The sequence below is a fragment of the Channa argus genome, chromosome 17 (genome assembly GCF_033026475.1).
Source record: "Channa argus isolate prfri chromosome 17, Channa argus male v1.0, whole genome shotgun sequence".
NCBI classification, from domain to species: Eukaryota; Metazoa; Chordata; class Actinopteri; order Anabantiformes; family Channidae; genus Channa; species Channa argus.
In genome coordinates this window covers 6,843,411-6,863,392 of record NC_090213.1, presented here as the reverse complement: position 1 = coordinate 6,863,392, position 19,982 = coordinate 6,843,411, and the positions used below count along the sequence as shown (strand labels likewise).

Below are 19,982 nucleotides of genomic sequence, written 5' to 3'. Positions count from 1 at the left end.
TAAATGTATAGAGAAAAGCTAGTTCAGGTTGAGTGAGCAGTTTAACTATAAGCTTTATCAAAAAGGAAGGTTTTAAGCCTAGTCTTAAAAGTAGAGAGGGTGTCTGCTCCCCGAATTTGGATTGGAAGCTGGTTCCACAGGAGAGGAGCTTGATAGCTAAAGGCTCTGCCTCCCATTCTACTTTTGCAAACTCTGGGAACCACAAGTAGGCCTGTATTTTGGGATCGAAGTGGTCTAATTGGGCGATACAGAACTATGAGATCTTTTAAATATGATGGAGCTTGACCATTAAGAGCTTTGTATGTAAGGAGGAGGGTTTTGAACTCTATCCTAGATTTTATGGGAAGCCAATGAAGAGAAGCTAGTGAAGGTGAAATATGATCTCTCTTTCCTAATCCAGTCAGCACTCTTGCTGCAGCATTTTGGATTAATTGAAGGCTTTTTAGGGAGTTATTAGGACACCCCAGAAGTAGGGAATTACAGTAGTCCAACCTAGAAGTAACAAATGCATGGACCAGTTTTTCGGCATCACTTTGAGACAGGATGCTTCTAATTTTACCAATGTTCCGTAGGTGGAAGAAGGCTGTTCTAGAGATTTGTCTTATATGTGATGTAAATGCCAAATCCTGGTCAAAAATAACTCCAAGGTTCCTCACCGTAGTACTGGAGGCCAAAGTTATGTCATCTAAAGTAAATATATTGTTAGACAGCATATTTCTCATGTTTTTAGGCCCAAAGAGGATGATTTCAGTTTTGTCTGAATTTAGAAGTAGGAAATTGTAGGACATCCAGGTCTTTATGTCTTTTAGACATGCTTCAAGTTTGACTAATTGGTTAGTATCTTCTGGTTTCACAGATAAATAGAGCTGGGTATCATCTGCATAGCAGTGGACGTTTATGGAATGTTTCCTAATAATTTTGCCTAAAGGTGACATGTACAGATTAAAAAGTATTGGTCCTAACACAGAGCCCTGTGGAACTCCATAGCTAACTTTGGTGCATAAAGAAGAGTCATCATTAACATGAACAAGTTGGAATCTGTCTGAAAGATAAGATTTAAACCAATGTAATGTGGTTCCTTTAATCCCAAATCCATGTTCTAGTCTCTGTAATAAAATGTTGTGGTCATTGGTGTCAAATGCGGCACTAAGGTCTAGTAAGAAGAGAACGGACACAAGTCCATTATCTGAAGCGAGGAGAAGATCATTGGAGACTTTTACCAGTGCTGTTTCTGTACTGTGATGAAGTCTAAATCCTGACTGAAAGTCTTCATACAAATTATTCCTGTAAAGGTGATCACATAATTGTTTTGCAACTACTTTTTCAAGGATTTTAGAAATAAACGGGAGATTTGATATTGGTCTATAGTTGGCTAAATCACCTGGATCAAGACAGGGTTTTTTAAGTAATGGTTTGATTACAGCAACTTTATAAGCCTTTGGTACATAGCCAGTTTCTAAAGATAGGTTAATCAAATCTAATATGAATGTGTCTATTAAAGGTAGAACATCTTTAAGCAATTTGGTTGGAACAGGGTCTAAAAGACATGTTGTTAGTTTTGAGGAGGCGATAGTTGAACTTAGCTCAGTGAGATCTATGGGTGAAAAACAGTCTAAGATGGATTGGGGCCTTATTGAGGATTCTAGAGCTGTTGTACATGAAGATCTATCTGTAATATTTGTAGGGAGGATCTGGTGAATCTTTTCCCTAATGGCTGCAATTTTATCAGTAAAGAAAGTCATAAAGTCATTGCTGCTCAAAGTTAAGGGTATACTAGGCTCAACAGAACTATGGCTCTTAGTCAGCCTGGCTACAGTGCTGAATAGAAACCGGGGGTTGTTCTTGTTTTCCTCTATTAGTGCGGAATAATATGCTGTTCTGGCATCACGGAGAGCTTTTTTGTACATTTTTAAACTGTTTTTCCAGGCTAACCGGGATTCTTCTAAATTAGTGGAACGCCACTTCCTCTCTAATTTTCGTGACGCCTGCTTTAAGCTGTGCATTTGTGAATTGTACCATGGAGGTCGGCTCCTCTGATTCACTGCCTTCTTTTTCAGAGGGGCAACTGTATCTAGTATCATACGCAATGAGGCTGCAGAATCGTCAACTAAGTAATCAATTTGTACAGGAGTAAGATGGCTACTCACCATAGTATTGACACATGGTGGTGAAATAGATGAAGAAATAATTTCTTTAAATGTATTCACAGCATTTTCAGATAAACATCTGCTGTAGTGGAATTTTTTCCTAACTGCTGTATAGTCCATTATTGTAAATTCAAATGTTATTAGAAAATGGTCAGACAAAAGAGAATTATGAGGAAATACTATTAAATTATCAGTTTCAATGCCATATATGTAAGTACAAGGTCCAATGTGTGACTAAAACAGTGAGTGGGTTTATTTACATTTTGGGAAAAACCAATTGAATCTAGTAATGAATTAAACGCAGTGCTCAGGCAGTTACTTTCAGCATCTACATGAATATTAAAGTCACCCACTATAATGACTTTATCTGTACTAAGCACTAAATCAGATAGAAAATCAGAAAATTCTATCAAAAACTCTGAATAAGGGACTGGAGGACGGTACACAATAACAAATAATAGTGGTTTTTGAGTTTTCCAGTTTGCGTGTGAAAGGCTAAGAGTAAGACTCTCAAATGAGTTATAACTATGTTTAGGTGTAGGAATTATTGATAAGCTACAATGGAAGATTGCTGCTACTCCTCCACCTCGGCCTGTGCATCTAGGAACATGATAATTAATATGACTTGGGGGGGTTGACTCATTTAAACTGACATATTCTTCCTGCTGCAACCAAGTTTCAGTGAGACAAAGTAAATCCATTTGATGATCATTTATTAAGTCATTTACTAACAGAGATTTAGAAGAGAGAGATCTAATATTTAATAATCCACATTTAATAGTTTTGGGTTTTGGTTCAGTATGAGCATGAGTCTTAACTTGTATTAGATTTTTATGATTAACTCCCCTTGTGTTCATTTTTGGTTTAAAAAGTTTAATTGGTCGTGGAGAAGACATAGTCTCTATGGGGCAAAGAGCAGTGTGGTTAAGATCATAACATTCAGCAAAATAATAATATTCCCTGTGTGAAAAATTAGAATCCATAAGAGCTGCATTTTGTCTGCTGGTAACGTCAGATTCTATAAATATCTCGGACTGTTTATACCTGTGGATGTTGTCGGGTGTTGGAGCGGAGGATGTGTGCACATCAGAGCCACAGGTGTTTTCAATGGTCAGTCAGTCTCCGGAGACTGAGATGCTGTGGACAATGTTCTCAGTCAACATCCGTGATCCCAGAAAGTTCGGGTGCAGTCCATCTTGCTTGAAGTACTGAGGACGATCCCAGAAAAGATTGAAATTGTCCACGTAAAAGAGTCCGTGCGCGGAGACTTGTGGTTGAAGCCATGTGTGCAGGCTGAGGAGTCTGGAGAACCAGCCAACACCGCGACCCAGCGTGGGAATTGGTCCGGAAATGAAGAACCGTCTGTCGTGGAAACTCTCCAGTGAGTTGAAAAATGACACGAAGTCACGTTTCAGCAACTCAGACTGTTGGCGTTTGGTGTCATTTGTGCCAACGTGTATCACTACTTTTGTTGCTGTAGGATGTCTTTCAATCAGGTTTGGAATTTTCTCCGCTATGTCAGTGACTGTGGCTCCAGGAAAGCAAAACGTTTTAGCTGATTTTAAGCGGACTTCTCTAACGATGGAGTCACCAATAATTAGCATGGTCGGACCGGGAGGACGGTGCGGTGGAGAGGTGCACTGAGGAGGAGCATGTGGATTCCTCTCTGGAGGCATGGTGTTGGTGGCGGTGGCACGTCTGGTCTGGCGAGGCCCCGGCAGCAGGCCCCGACCGCGCTGCCCGCGGGAGGTGGAGCCGTGTGGTATCTCACGAGGCAGGGAGTCACAGGGAACCGCCGCCGGGGAAGTCGGACTTTCCAGCTCTTCAAGAACAGTGAAACGGTTATCCATCTGGACCGGGGAAGGTGGTCCAATGGATTGGTTGACAAGATTAGCTGCAGCAGGTGTAGTCCGATGTCTCCTTTTAGCCGTAGTCCAGGCCTCCTGTGTCAGCGGCGAGGAGCAGGCCCGTGTCGGGACAGGCCGTTGGTCATCCGACAGGGCCAGAAGGCCGCGGGTTGGCATCGCTATTCCAGCAGTAGCAACAGGGCCAGACCACGGCAGCGTGTCATCGGTGTCCTGGGTCACTGAACAAACAGCTGGGTGGATAGAAACTGTTTGTTCCATGTAGCTCGAGGTATTAAGAGCTGCGAGGTGCTTCGCTTGTGTGGTGGCAATGTTGGAAAACCCCAAGATAAGTTCATTTTTTTTTGCTTAGTTCGTTTTCCAAAAGTTTGATTGTTTCTTGCAACTGCGTGAAAACGTGTACACAGTTTGAACAGACCGCCATTTCGAAACTACGGAAGTGATTCAACAAAACCTCTCAACAACAAAAATCATGCCATGCTCTGAGGGATGACTGCAACTACCTAGACTGGAGTAAGTATAAGTTGCTAGTGGCTGGGATTGCCTGAGACAACAACAATTCTAATAATAGACATTACCCATATTTCCCTGGGCAAGGTATTTAAGCTACCAACCTAACCCTTCATTCATTTCCTACTACTCTTTTCTAATACAAAACCCAACCAAGAGTTGTGTCCCTAATCCCCTCCACCCACATCGTTTTAAACCCATTGCACCACTGGCCCACACCCTGCTGGCATTATTAACACATCAAATGTCAGTTCATGCTCCCATACCTTTGGGCGAAGGCTTTGACACCCCCCTTTAGCAATCCAAAATCTCCAAACCATTAACCTGCTCTGCCATCCTCCTGCCCCTGCCCAATCTACCAGCGTCCACAGTCTTTAATGCCATGCTAATTCCAGGCATTACCCCAGTGCTCTTGGGCAACATATTTAACCTCTTCAAACTGCCAAGTCTGCCGACTCTACATAGTGACAACACTTGGTTTTAATGACTCTAAATACTAGATTTTGACGCAGTACCATTGGGCAAGGCACCCCACTCTTGTGCTACTCCATAAATGTATGCAAAACCACATGTCCTACACTGTAACACACACTTTGAGAGGAAATCTGTTCTCTGTGTGTGTATGTGTGTGTTTAAAAATTATAAAAAGCTGATGTTGAACTAAACCTTTCTCTAAATGTCAGCAATGCGGGGTTGTCATGATGACAAGCATGAAAGATAAATAACAGCATCCAATTGTCATGGTAACAAAGTCATAATCTTCAACAACAGACAAAGAGGAAAGAGGAGTAAATGAGAGGGGAGGAGAGGAAACAAGATGAGACAAGGGGAAAAGGAAAGGAAAGGAAAGAAGAGCAGATAGGAAAGTAAGTGAAGTAGAAATGACTTGAGGTAGGATGGGAGAGAATAAGATAAGAGAGGAAAAAAAAAGAAGAGGTGAGAAGATTAAATGAGACAAAAAGAGGGAAACAATAGATACAGAAATAAAGATGACATGGGCCAAGAGAAGACAAAAGCAGAAGAAAGTAGACAGGACCATTAGATGAAGATAGGAATGACACAGAAAAGAAAGGAATGTAAAGGCAAGAGGAGATACTACTTAAAGGAGAGGAGACAGAAGAAGGGGAGGCAAAGTGAGAAGTGAGAACATTTTTTTTTAATGATTTAAAAGAAAAATAAATGAAAGGTGCAAGTAGAAGAAGACTGAGGCAGATTTGAACACAAATTCTTCATCACAGTTAACGTCACTGTTCACATATCTGTCAACATTCTTCCTCTGGTTTTAATTTTGTAATCTATTTCAACATTGCATAGGTGGTTAATGTTAAAACGTTTTGCTTTTAACATTGTAAAGTAGGCAACCTTCCCTGTTCCCTGCCGTTGATTAATGACCTCATATTCTGTTAATTAGACCCTCAGCCCTGAGGCAGAAAGATTTAATTTCCCCTTCATCATCATCATGGAGGGAAAAAAACAACTGATTAAAGAGAAGAGGAGAGGAGAGAAAAGTGGAGGAGAGGAGATCTAGAGGAAAGGAAAGGAAGTAAAGGAAAGGAAAGGAAAGAAAAGGAAATTACATTAAATTAAATTAAATTACATTAAATAAGAGGAGTCGAGAGCACGGGAGAGGACATGATAGGAGAGGAGAGGAGAGGAGAGGAGAGGAGAGGAGAGGAGAGGAGATAGGATTCCTTTTTTTCTTGGAATAGAGGTTGAAGCAAATAAATGTGTGAGGGATGCACTGAACTGGGTATCTATAGTGAAAGAGTTTCAAAATAACAAAGCAATAATACTGTATTACAAATAAAATTACAGAAGCAAAATATGCCTAAAACAATCAAAAATAAATGCAACAGGTTTTTTGAAACTGTGGCCCATGTGATTGAGCAATAAATGTATACTGTACTGCATGATTCATATTTTTTATTAATTTTTTGTCCTTTTGGTTTATCGCGTGAGTTCAGGGTCGCCACAGCGGATCATTGTCCGCATGTTGATTTGGCAGTTTTTGTCGTTTTTTTTTTTTTTTATGCCGGATGCCCTTCCTGATGCAACCCTCCCCACTTTCTACCGGGCTTGGACTGGCACAGCTGGAGATGGGAATGGGCAGTTGGGGGTCTGAAAACTAACTAGCAGCTATAGCTGTCAAATAAATGTAGTGGGGTAAAAAGTAAAATATACACCATTACATGCTGTGGAATATAAAACAAAAATCCTCGAGTGACTCTAAATTGTACTAAACTACAGTACTTGAGTAGATGTACTTTGCTTTTGGTTTGGCAAATAGATGCATGACTAAACATTCCAGCCTTACCTTGTGGTTGATCTGGGGACACATATGGCAATTCCTGGGTGTTGATGTGCGTCCAGTCAAAGTCATCATAGGGATCTTGTTGATAATCACACTGAGAGAGGCCCTCGTCAAAGGTACAACTTCCTGTAAATAAAAAAGATAAAGAAAAAGATTTAGTTCATCACATGACCGTCAGTCATTGCTAAATAAACTAACTTCATCTAACTATTTTTACTGCAACTTCAAATCTTTGTTGGTCTTATCCAGTAAAACTTTTTCCTCTGTGTGTTTTTTCTACGTGTGTTTGTCTCAGCTCATTAACAAACCACCAGGAGTCTTAGCTCCAACAGTCATCACTCAAGGCCAGTCAGGATCACGTCTGACTCAACCACCAGGGCTTACAGCTGATCATCTGAGCCCACCACCACACCCTCGGGATGACCATGCATGAGCTGGCTGCCTGTGGCTCAGCCTAAACAGGAAGTTACTCTAATACAGAGAGACGTTGCTTGTCCCTGATGGTTAGCTGAACCAATCAACATGCAATGATATGTGGGGTGTACTGATTATATTGCTGATAGGAATGGCACAATGGGTTCTGCAAGCTATCTGATTCATTGACCTAGCAGTGGTGCACGACTTGTGTTAATAAAATGACTGGAAGAAACATGGCTAAGAAAAGCCTCTGTGCCATCTGATTCAAGTCACTGGCAGTTAGTGGACAAAGAGATGTGTCCTCTATACCCTTCTTGAAATTGGTTAAATAAGAAATGAGCATATTTACAGTATAGTAATACACTAAAGAAACGAGTAGCAAGTAATCAAATTTGGGTTAACTAGATTTTCTGCACTTAAATAATTATTAACATCGTTGTAATTAATCAATTAACCAATCACGGTGGCCATGTTAAATGCATTGTACATTCTTAGTCCTGATCTCTAATTCTACTTCTTATTAGTACAAAGAAGAGCATAACTATGCACACCTGAACCCGACAAGATCAAAAATTTGCTAAACAAGTATGACAAAAACATTTACAGTTCTCCAGGCATTATTGAACTTTCTTGTTGCATCAAGATGAGCTGGGGATGTTCACAGTCACTGAGAGGAAAAGAAAGAAAGCCACCATGAAGCACTATCAGCAACCAGCACTGCCAGTCACATGAATCTCCTAGCATTCGGTTAGTGCTGCAGCTTTGCTACCTGTGTCCTAGAGCGAGCTGTGGTGGCGGTGATGGAGAGCAGAACGACAGGCCCTCAGATACCCCACTGATCTGAGCTCCCGCTACAGAGGGATACCAGGAGGTGACAGCTGCCGCCAGAGGAGAAACAAGTTAACATCAAACTAAGCGACTGTCTTCGACTGGCGGCTGTATGGCTGGCTGTGAGTCACAGCCTCAGAGATGCATTGTATCACATTTTTCTCAGCATCATTCTTTAAACCAGCCTCTGTACATGCATTTTGGTTTGCTGTCGTTTAATTTGATTAAGTCTTTTCCGTAGCCTGGGACATGTAGAGGACATGAAGAACAGCGTGACATCAAATTTTCTGTCATTAAATATTGTATTATATAGAATTACACAGTGTAATTCTACTGATGTCTAAAGTGTGTGTGTGTGCGTGTGTGTGTGTGTGTGTGTGTGTGTGTGTGTGTGTGAGAGAGAGAGAAACTCCATGACTTCCGGTCTCCCACAGTGTCTATGTCAGTTTACATCTTGCTGCTAGGTAGCTCTCTCTGCATGTATTAAAAGAGCAAAGTGTGTAAGTATTGTGTATTGTATTGTGTACGTGTTGTTCACACATGTACAGGGACTATATCTTCTGCAACCTCAGAAACAAACAAGAGTTTCTAGTTTAATTACTGTTATCATGTGCCATGCATGATAACAGTAGTGCTCAAGCGGGTGCTGGATGTGTAGCTGGCAAGGAATGCATATAAAGTGCAGTTTTAGGATGAAGGTTGAAATCACAAGCCCATAAGAGTAAGTGCTGTAACTGGTGGCTGGAAACTAAAATGTGTAAATATGAATATTCTGGCAATTATTATTTTTTTTTTTTACAAAGCCTGTGAGTAATGTCTTGTTCTGTGTGCAACCCTGCTGAAGCTACAGCGGACATACAGAAGCTCTATTTAATTTCAAAGCATACAGTTTACAGCAGCAACTGGATTTAAACCCACCATGTTTGAAATATGTGCTGTAGGGTTTTAACTGTGTACACAAACACACACAGAGTTCCACTCAGCTCTGATATAGTGCCATGGTAGAAGAGGTTTTTGCCTTGGCTTAGCAGTGAAGAAAAACATGTCCTTGTTTTAAATTCCACTTTGCTGACTGGTTTGAAAGAACATTTCTCAACTGTAAAACATTCCTCTCTTTCCGTCTCCACACCTCTGATAGACACTCAGCTGCTAACATACTTAACAAAAAAGCAGTGTTTCTCATGTATGTGTATGTGAAGAAAAGGGGCTTTACAGAAACTAAATATGTGTGAAACTGTGCGAACACACACATAAGCCACACACTGGCTCGCCCACGTTCTCAGTTAACACTTCTCTCTTTCTTCAATGTCCTGCCAACTAAATCAACACACAAACACAGACACACACACACACACACACACACACATCAACAGGCACATGCATCTGACAGTAAATCCTTGTTGCCAATAATGAGAAGAGCAGACCTTGCAGACACTGAGCTATTATTTTACCTCAGCTGAAAAAAGTGATGAGCCCTGTCTTGCCCAACTGTTGTACGGAGCTCCAACCTCTCTATCATCTATCTCTGTATTGAAAACTGGGGCTGGTTTAACAAAATTTAACACACATTCTTCTATTCTATTGTAAACAGGAGCACAGACAAAATTCTTCTATTATATATTTAGAAGAATATGGCAGCAGTTAGTACTGGAATTAAAACATAACTACTTAATTTAACTACCTAACTAGTAGTATTTGTAGGTACCAGTATATGATCACCTTTAAAGCTGACTAGTAATTTTAATATAAGCCCAATGATTGTGATTTATACCAGCCCCTGAAGGAAATATCTGTATCTTTAGCTTTAAAATATCCCCCCATGCATCCATTACCTACTTTGTTTATCCTTCTATGGTTGCAGGTTCATAAGGGTATCCTAGCTGTCACTGGAGAAAAAGCTGGACTACACCCTGAACAGGCTGCTAGTCTGTTACACATAAATGATGACAACACACAACCGTTAATGCTAACAATTACATTCATGGGCAACTGAGTCAACACCAGGGTAACTGCATATCTTTGAACTGCAGGTAAAAACAGTGCCCTGAGGAAAACCATACAAATAGTGGAAGGAAAACATGCAAACTCAACACAATAGGCAGGTAAATTCAAGCCAGGGACCTTCTAGCTATGAGGTGACAGTAGTAACCACTCTGAACTGAAAGATATGATATGTTTCCCTGATATGATGCAATAGCAGCGGTAAGAAATAACCAAAACTGTAAAAGACTAAGACTTAGGAATTGGAAACTTGGAAACTATAATCTAGGTATGGTATGGTAATCATCTGTGACTTTGCCGACCTACTTTATATTACTCAAGAGCTTTAAACCTTTTAGATATACAGTGGGTATTTGTAGTGTGTCTTTCTCCATGTGTTAACTTTTTAAAATGGTTTAACAAATCCCAACAACAGTTTTCAAAGTAGATGCACAAGTGTGTGTCCAGATGGGTCATTATTACCCCCCCTCCCCTACGCTCACAAGGACACAGAGAGACAGAAAAACCAACTGCATGCTAATTACTTCCTAATCAGCTTCTGTGATTGGCTGCCTCACTAATGAAATAATGGCAACTTATTTGCATAATAAAATAATTAGAAGGACTTGATAAAGGCTCAAGGGCAGAGAGAGGTAACTACACACATACATACACACACACACACACTAGAGAGCTACAGTCTTTCAAAAGAGTGTTGAATGGCATCAGACAAAACATCTGCCACTGTCACTCAGAATCATTTGTGGTGATTTGCGTTGACCTCCACCTGCAGGAGGTGACTTAAACAAAAGTGCTTTGACCGAAACTGTTCAGAAACATGGGTGCAGAAAGCCCCTAAGGGGGTTCACTGCAAAAAAGGAATCACGTCCATTTCTCAGTTACCTCAGAGCAAGATTATTAGTTGGCAACATGGTTAGAATGTGTAACAATAGCTCATTTGGGCAGTTTATCCCCCATCCCTCCAATCTGATCTAACTGATCTGCAAAATAGGCAGCATTAAATCACATGTAACAGTCTGCTCTGAGGTGCTGTTACTGTATAATGTACTAATGTATAACTCAAATCTCCTCAGGCTTCAGTTACAAAGGTTTTCAGTTTACTGAAAAGCAATTAACATACATACAGTAGATTTGCATAGTTGAAGTACATGTTAGACATCCCCATTATATTTAAAATGTTTTTTGCATAATACACTGCAAACCGTTAGTTTATTCACATGACTGACAAGATTTTTAGATAAAACATGTTACAATATTACTCCAACATGACAAACATACCAGAAAACTGAGGAATATAATAAACCGTAATTATTTTAACTGTTAAAAAAACATTTATTTGTCAGAAATTACAGATGCACACTTGAATTTATCCTGTGTGCTGGAGGGTTTCTACTCTGGTTTAAAAAGAGAAAACAACATCATCACAACATCCTATATGGACAGGGAGCTCTGCATGCAGATATGCAGGTAAGTAATGTGAGATATAAAACATACACAGGATCACTCCAGATTGTGTCAAACAACAGTGTCTGCATATTGTAGGAAAGTTAATACTCCCCCGCACCACCTCAACTCAAACAACGTACATTATTGCTCTAATTTAAGTACAGTACCGACTCATGCTTGGCTGCTCTTTCTCACCACTTCTCTACTGTTTATCAGCAGAGCTCTGTTTCAGTCTGCAGGCAGAGATATTATCACCAGAAAGCAGATAAGACGGGATGAATGAGAGGGGGTGAAATAGAAGGAATGGGTCAGACAAGAAAAGGGGCAAGGAACAGAGACGGAAGGAAAAAGAAATGGATTCTAAATTAATTTTGGGCAGATAATGCTATGCCTGTTGATTAACTATATGATACAATAAACATGTATAAATGCCTTCTTTGAGTCAGCTGCCTTTTGTATTGTGTCTCTATCCCCTTCCCTCTGTTTCAGCATTCATTTCAAGTTTAATAAGGATAAATATTCAGTTTGATTAGTTTGATGGCATTTCATATACAACAATAAGAGAAGAGAATTGAAGAAAAGGGAACAGAAGGGAAGTTCCATGTTGAAAGTAGAAATACATTTCAAGGACAGTAATTACATTTACATCATTAAAATCCAATTCCAACCACCAGTAATCCTGTTTCCTTCCAAATCACTGCAATTTTGGCCAAGTCAAGTTAATAATTACACTTGCTGACCCAGATTTATAATCATATGTGGCTTTGTGGGACATTTTATGCTGCTGAATCACAACAATATTCTGAGTGTTTGACTCAAATGTATAAGGAAAGCTGAGAAGACATGGAAAAGAGAAGGGAGGGAGGTGGGTATTATTGTGAAAATGAGCATATATGATCACTATTTAACCTGCTACAAACCCACTATCATACTTCATTATATTATCCACTTTTCTTTATAATGTTCTCTACTGTTGTACTGTATATTATCGTCTATAATCCTGTTTCCATGTTTGTTGTTTATAATGTGTGTGTGCATCACTGAGTAGCCCTGATGGCGACTGCCTCAAGGATACTAATAAAGTTGTACCTTATCATTTACTTTCCCTGTGTCATCTATACTTTTTTTGTTCTCCCTCCCTGACTCTTGTTCTCTCGCTCTCGCTCACTCCCTCTCTGAGAATAGGTGAAATTAGCCTGAAATGATACAAGGTGACATCAGAGGGGCTGACACACGCACACACACAAAGTCGAACTCGTCACGCTTCAGTGGCCCTTGCAGCGCAGCGCAACGCCATCAAAGCCAAGACCCATATACACACACCTCGCCTGTTAAACATACACACTGGCATACACAATCACACACCCAAATACACCCAACTTACAGAGAAACACGCACACACTTCCTCCCCCCAACACACACAAACTGTCACTCATGCGTGCATGCACACAGACTCAGAGCAGTAGTTTAATTGGAAGTGCTGAAGGCTGAAGAATTTCTCCTTCATCTCACAATGCTGTAATTGAATCTGAGACGCGTGTGTGTGTCTCTGCGTGTGTGTGCGCACGCACATGCGTGTTTGTTCAGCTGATTCAGGAGTTTCCATTGACAGTACGAGTAAAACAGAAATTTGGGTTTTTCCTTCTGTAAGGAGCTTTTCTGTCCTTCCATCCTTGACTATCTTCTCCCCTCACCCCACTTCTCTGTGGAGGTTAATGTGGCTTTTCCATTCAAATTCAAACTCAAGCAGTTTTGAAGCGCCATATTATTTTCTCCTAAAGGATGATTTTAACTGTGCAGGCTCTTTGGTCAAAGACAATCATAACCTTCCATCACTGCATATTACCATTGACTATCATGTCTGATGGAATGATGGAATGTTTTTTATTAAATGTTTTGCTCAGCAGATGCCATAATTCTGTGTAGTTATTCTTTAAAATATTGCAGCAAACTCTCCAGGTCCGTTATGTCTTTTTCTAGACCTTGCATACATTTCCTAAAACATTGAACCTGAAATCTCTGCTTTAACAACCAGAAATTTTAGAGGACAATGATTCAGGAATGACAGTACTAGTGTCAAAACACATGTAAAGAACAAGATCCAAGCAGTGAGGAGCCATGTTTTGATGCTATAGTGACCTTTTTTTACCTAACTATATTGGATTTCAAGTTTACAAAAAAGTCAGATTCACAAAATGGAATATAGTCTCTCTTCCAGAGATGCTGCATTACCTATAGTCTAGAAAAGGTTGTAATATCACATGTAGTGAAGCTGCTGCACACTTCTCATTGACCAAATGATGTCAGTTCCTGTGTGTGTGTGTGTGTGTGTGTGTGTGTGTGTGTGTGTGTGTGTTTGTGTGTGTGTGTGTGTGTTTTAGTCCAAGGACGCAATTAATGACAATGGCAAAATAAGCTATATGAATGACTCAGCCTAAACTCTAGTACTTGTACTAGTACTAGTACTGGTTGGCAGTTTTCTTGATATTTGATAGAAATTATCCTCATCAATCTAACTGAAGAGTTGACAGTTAATGAGATAACTTTAGATATATTGCACTTCTATGGCAATATCTCTTTTAAGTCTTTTTTCTGATCAGTGATTTATATACATGTCTGTGTTCAGATAGCTGTTAGCAAGAGTCAAAACCTTCCAAAGACACTATCTTTATGACATTCACCTCTCTCCTGTGCTCCCTCTTTACGCTCTCTGTCTATCTCTCCATCATTAATCTCTATTACTATTCAAATGCTGACATTTAAAGCGACTTCACATGCTGACTGACTGGCCGACTGGCTGGCAGATAAGGCAGAAGGAGAGAAGAAAGGAGAGGAGGTGGGGGTGATGGAGAGATGAAGAGAAAAGCTTGTCGTTCACACAGAAAATTGGGAAATCCTCCTCACCTCTCTTTTACCTTCCTCCTCCCCCTCTTCACACCTCGCAGTCTGTGAATGAGTAAACTCATAAGCCCCGGAGGGAGTCGGATTTCACTCGTTCTCAGGAAAGCTGAACCGTCCCCTCCTCTTTTTGTGTGCTAGTTCGCCCATTTACCTCTCCCCACACCCGCTTCTCTGTTTACGGCCTGTGAGTCTTTCCACATCTTTCTTTATGTCTCTGTTAGTGTGGGACACAGTACAGTCTGGTACTGGAAGTGCCCATTTAGCAATTCAGTAAAATTTGGTACTTTGGGAACATACATACCCTTCAGGTTTTAGAGAAAAATTACAATTTTTCTTTCCTTTCTGTAGCAGTAAGAAATAAGGTGAAAACAAAAGTTTTAAGGCTGACAAAGAAGACGTTAATACTCTGGACACTGGAAGAATGTAATGTAACTCCAAGACTCACCCATAGACTATCTACACCATTAGATCCTGTGTCTATGTGTCATTCTGAATGAGTCAGGGGGGAGTAATTATTGATGGTAGTCAGCTTGGCTCAGGACTGAGAGCACAGCTGGGATTTTCTTTTAAGCAAAATCTGCAAACAAGTCTCAACAGGCTGCTTCTCTCTACCCTTCACTGCACACTTGACCTCAAAAATGCTGACTGGCTGACTCACTGCAGACACTCAGCCTGTATCAACTTTAAACATATTATGACTAAAAGTGGGAAAAATCCAGGAAAGCAATTAATATTTTATAGCAAATCTCCTTGTATAGCATCTAAACACAATGTGAGTGATCTGTACTTTATATGATGTGGGCAATAATGCTCTATTTTCTTCTGAGTGACACTTGAGAACAAGGCTAGATGGACAAGTCTCATTGAGTTATAGAAAAGGGACCTTTGTGGTAAAAGGATCAATACTGGACACAATGGGGTCAGAATGATTGCTACTGGTTGGTGGGTTGCATTTGGGCGGAGCAGAGCGCCCTGCACTTGTATGTACCCACATGCCACTGTAGCCAGACACAAAACCATTCATCATGTTCCCTGATAGCTAACTGATAAATTACTGGGAGAATACAATCAAATAATGCTTTATCCATTGTGAAGGATTTGAATGGGCCAATTGCAAGGCAGGCAGGAGGCAGGCTGTTTGTGAGCCAATCAGGGCCGAGCCGAGGTTTTGGACTCAAAAGCAGGTCTGGTGTGGACGAGATAAGAGCAGAACAAACACACAATACACACCAACACCACCATGGACATGCACACACACATGCACACACTCAAACACAAGGTAAGTAAGGCCAGATGGAGCAGGAGCGAGAGAAATGTAGGAAAAACAAAAAGGCAAGTAGAAGAAGACAGAGTAAAATAGAGGGGGAAGAATTAGAAAAGTAAAAAACGAATGAAACCAGTGAGTTTATTAAAAAAAAAAAATCCCACCCAAGAGCTTTAAGAAAGACAAATCTGAAGCAGCTAGCTTAGCAAAGTCAGCGCAGAGGCTGGTGACACACTGAACTGCCTGGATGATGTCTCCAATTGTCCAGCATGCTGGTTCAAAGGCTGGCTGACTGATTTAATGACTGACCGCGGGTCGGATTTAGTCTATCCTGTGTTTGTGCAGCAGAAGCACTTCTGTTGTTCAGCCTGTCGGACAAAAAGCATTTCTCCTCACTGACACACAAAGAACAACCTGAAACAGCACTAATGCTTGGGGAACGGACAGAGATGGAAAGAGAAAACAGACAGAGACAAATATATAAAAACACATAAAGAAGCCTCCTACTTCAAAGAAGAAAAAAACACCTAAAATAACAATTGGAAAATGTTTCAGGGACTTCTGAAACGAATAAAAATCAAATATGATACTGAAAAATAATATGTCAAAGAAGCTCTTTCATCTGTGGTTGTGACACAGTTCTGTCGAACAACAAAAGCTACCTAACGATAGCATTTACTGTCCTGGAGGAAATTTACTTTTTACTGCCAGCCCAGAAGAAGAGCACATTACACAGCAGTGGAAGCCACAGAGACCCAAAAAAATGGAATAACATACAATCGGGAATAACATGCTTGTAGTGGAGACATCTATTAAAGTGTGTCTTTCAGAGCTAAACATGCATTACACATTCCTGGTAGCTGGTCAGGATGGTGGCTGTGTTGATGGTAAAAATTGGTGCAATCATAACAGGTATAAATAAATACTATAGCTGTATGCTTCCAGTGCTAAGATCATGTGTATAAAATTTAAAACAACATGAGGCCATATTTACAGCTACGTTATTGCTGTGTCCAGCCTGTTCACTTTTAAAGCTAGGCATATATTAAACAGGTAATCTTTTTAATTCTTTGATGTAAAGATTCATCACAGTGACTTCATAGTTTAACTTTAACCTGCTGTGCAATGCAGTTTGAAATAAAATGACATAATCTGACTGTTGGCTTGGCTCCAACCTTTCAAATCATATGATGATTTGCATTTCTTCCTGCATCTGACGTGATTTTAACTACATAGCTGGGTCACTGTTTCCAGTATTTTATTCATAGACACATGTCAAGCTGCACTAAAACATACATACATACATACATACATACATACATACATATACATTTCCAATTCCATCCCTTTAGAGGTGAAAACTGTGCTAATCCACAGTATTGTAACCCTGCAATAGTAGCAATATTACTCAGAGCCAGCAAATAAACCTAGTCTTACATAAAACTCCCTGGCCTAGACTTTTTAGATCTCCTTTGACCTACTGAACTTGCTGTAGTTGGGCACACATGGGATTACTGCACTGATCACGGCACTGAAATTAACAGGTATGACCAAGGCCAGACAGGGAAGGTCGTTACCTGAAAATCAAGGCGTACGTTAGGGCAGATTCAAAACAAGCTAACATCAAAGATCTAGAAGCAGTAAAGGCTGCCTGTTCTCAGAGCAGAAAAGGGGCACATGAGCACACCGGAAAGATTAACCAACTAGCATATAGTTACAACTAGCACAACTAGTTCTGCACCTCCTTGAGAGTAAGGAAAAGTAGGAGATCTAGGACTACATACATATAAACCTGGAACTAAACAGTGTTAACCTAAGTTAACACACTGCAAACACAAGTGCGAGAGGCACTCACAGATAGACCAATATTAGCCAACAACCAAGTTGGTGTGTCTCTAAATCTAGACTTTTCAGATTGCAATTGCCAAAGATCGCTGTGGTATCAGGTTTCAGTAATAGTTTTTGTAACATTTTTTATTTGAATAAAATTAAGATTTTGTTTTTAAGATATTGAGTAAACAAGATCACAACCCAATAAGCCAGTTGCACAGAACAATCCAATTGGCATATTTCAAATCCCCAAGTGGAAGGAGTGTGTCTTTCTTCAGTTTGTCTTATAATTCAGTTAAGTGGTGAGGTGCATAGTGGAAATCAGTAATCCCTAGTTCTCATCAGAATAGATAGAAATGAACAATAACACACCCGAGATGTAATAAGCCAGAATATTCCTCAAACACAAATTGCATGTGTTGCACTTTGCTTTTATCACATCTATTCACAGCTACACTACAGGAATGTGAACACGCAGTCACTTGTGTTTTCTGTCTCTTGTCCCTTCCCTCCTTCACAAACGTACAATCGGACACACTAGCCTGCATACTTGAAAGATACTGCAATGTGTGCAGGAATGTGAGTGTGTGTATTGTCACCTTCAGCTGCAAAATGTGGTCAAACGTCACTTACGGGCTGAGAAAGAAAGAGAGAGACCGTGACAGAGGGTGGCATAGAAAAAAGAAAGGGCAAAATAAATGCTACAGAGACATCCACTCCTCCTCCCTACAGGTTTACTATGTGTGCATGTGTGTGTGGTAAATGAGTTTTGGGAGTTGTCGTCTCTTTACGATAGCTGTAACTGGCCCAAGGACAGCTGTTATTACACTTTACAACAGGGAAATACTGTATGTGAGTGGGTGTGTGTCTGTGTGTGAGAAAGAGAGAACGTGTGCATCGGAGAAAGAAATGTAGTAACATTATGCTTGTATATTTAGTACTTGTGTCCTTGTGTAAGTTTTATGATAAGGAAAATGAAAGATGCTTTAGATGGTCCTCATTTGGAAAACATGCCATTTTAGCAAGCTGTATTAATTCACCTTGATTCAATTATTCATTCAAGTCTAGTTATGCAAACTATTATCTGTCTGTGTTCATGTAAGTGTGTCTTGGAGCTAAGGAGTGGCTCATGGGAGGGAGAGGTCAGTTACCTACAGGGTGGTGGTCTTTTAATAGATATACAGTGTGTCTTTGTGTCTGTGTGTCTGTGTGTGTGTGTGCTTTTCTCGCCGTAAAATGACAAAAGCTCTGGCCAGGAAATAAGTCGAACCGGTTTCTGACTCACAATCAGGTTACAGAACGCCTAAGGCGCACACACACACACACACACACACACACACACACACACACACACACACACACACACACACACACACACACACAAACTTACACACAATTAGACACCAGACACCATTGTTGAATGTTCTTCTTCTTTGTCTGCATATATTGAGGTCATTTGACAAATACATGGGCCGGTCTGAGGCTTATTGGTCAGCGATATGACTGGAGGGCTGCTGGTTTGAAACATACATGCACATGCAGGTGATTATCAGTGTCCTGTCCTTTAGTACTGAGCCCTTGTTATTGATACTGAGTGAACTCGAGGTCACTGAAACCCTGTCAGCCTTTCTTTAGGCAGATCACTGTTGCCTTGGATGTCAGAGCTGAGACTTGTTTATTTCTTTGTTTTGGCTGCTGAAGGATTACAATTCAATATACAGTTTCAACGAAAATGTTTTTTAACCTTGACATGAAGCTTAACCATTCATACAAGAACAGCAGAATGTCAAAGAAAGGAATAGTTTTAGGTATACTGTACCTGCCTTGGACAACATGTTGAAATCTAAACTATATGAATATATAACAAAAACAGGACTGAACGGAAAACGAAGTTTTATAACACAAAGAAAACATGCAACAATGCCAACTTGCTAACTCTGAAATGTCCATTTCATGCAGTGTTTTTGTGTGTGTGTGTGTGTGTGCACATGTTGAGGGGTTGTGGCATACTGCTCTAGGGCATCAGACCCTGTTTTGTCAACCATGGACACTAAGATGGACCCTTTAATGTCATAGGAGTCATGGGAGGAGATACAAAGTGGGGTATCAGTGACCTACTCTGAGAGATGAGCACTGCACAGCCTACACACACTGAGTACTACAAGTCAGCTCATAAAGTACTCTTCGTAGTAACACAGATTACTTTCATAACATCTGATTTGTGGAGCGTAGAACATATAATATTTTTACAAGTATTCCTTTTGCTAGCTGTGAGCTTCTAAAGTCAAATAGTAAATCAGAATCTATAATGACATTTTCTTCGCTACATGTGATCTTTAACAATAACAAGTGAGAAATTATCTGATGTGATACTTCTGGGGCTTCACACTTCCCTCAAGCGTCTTAAATAGTTTTTATTAAAGACAAATAAGCAGTGTTGTGTTGCTACAATTTTATATACA

At 40.2% G+C, this 19,982-nt stretch overlaps 1 protein-coding gene across 23 annotated transcripts in view; it reads right to left on the bottom strand.

Moving 5' to 3' along the window:
- The window catches only part of ptprk (protein tyrosine phosphatase receptor type K), a 107,142-nt gene that overhangs the window by 62,636 nt on the left and 24,524 nt on the right, over nt 1-19,982 (bottom strand). For 22 of the 23 annotated variants that reach the window (XM_067481642.1, XM_067481639.1, XM_067481643.1 and 19 more), the window contains one exon: nt 6,837-6,959. In XM_067481642.1, coding sequence (XP_067337743.1) covers nt 6,837-6,959 — 123 coding nt within the window. Of the gene's footprint in view, nt 1-6,836; nt 6,960-18,119; nt 18,141-19,982 lie in introns of those variants that run through there. The other variant, XM_067481662.1, reaches the window with a different exon arrangement.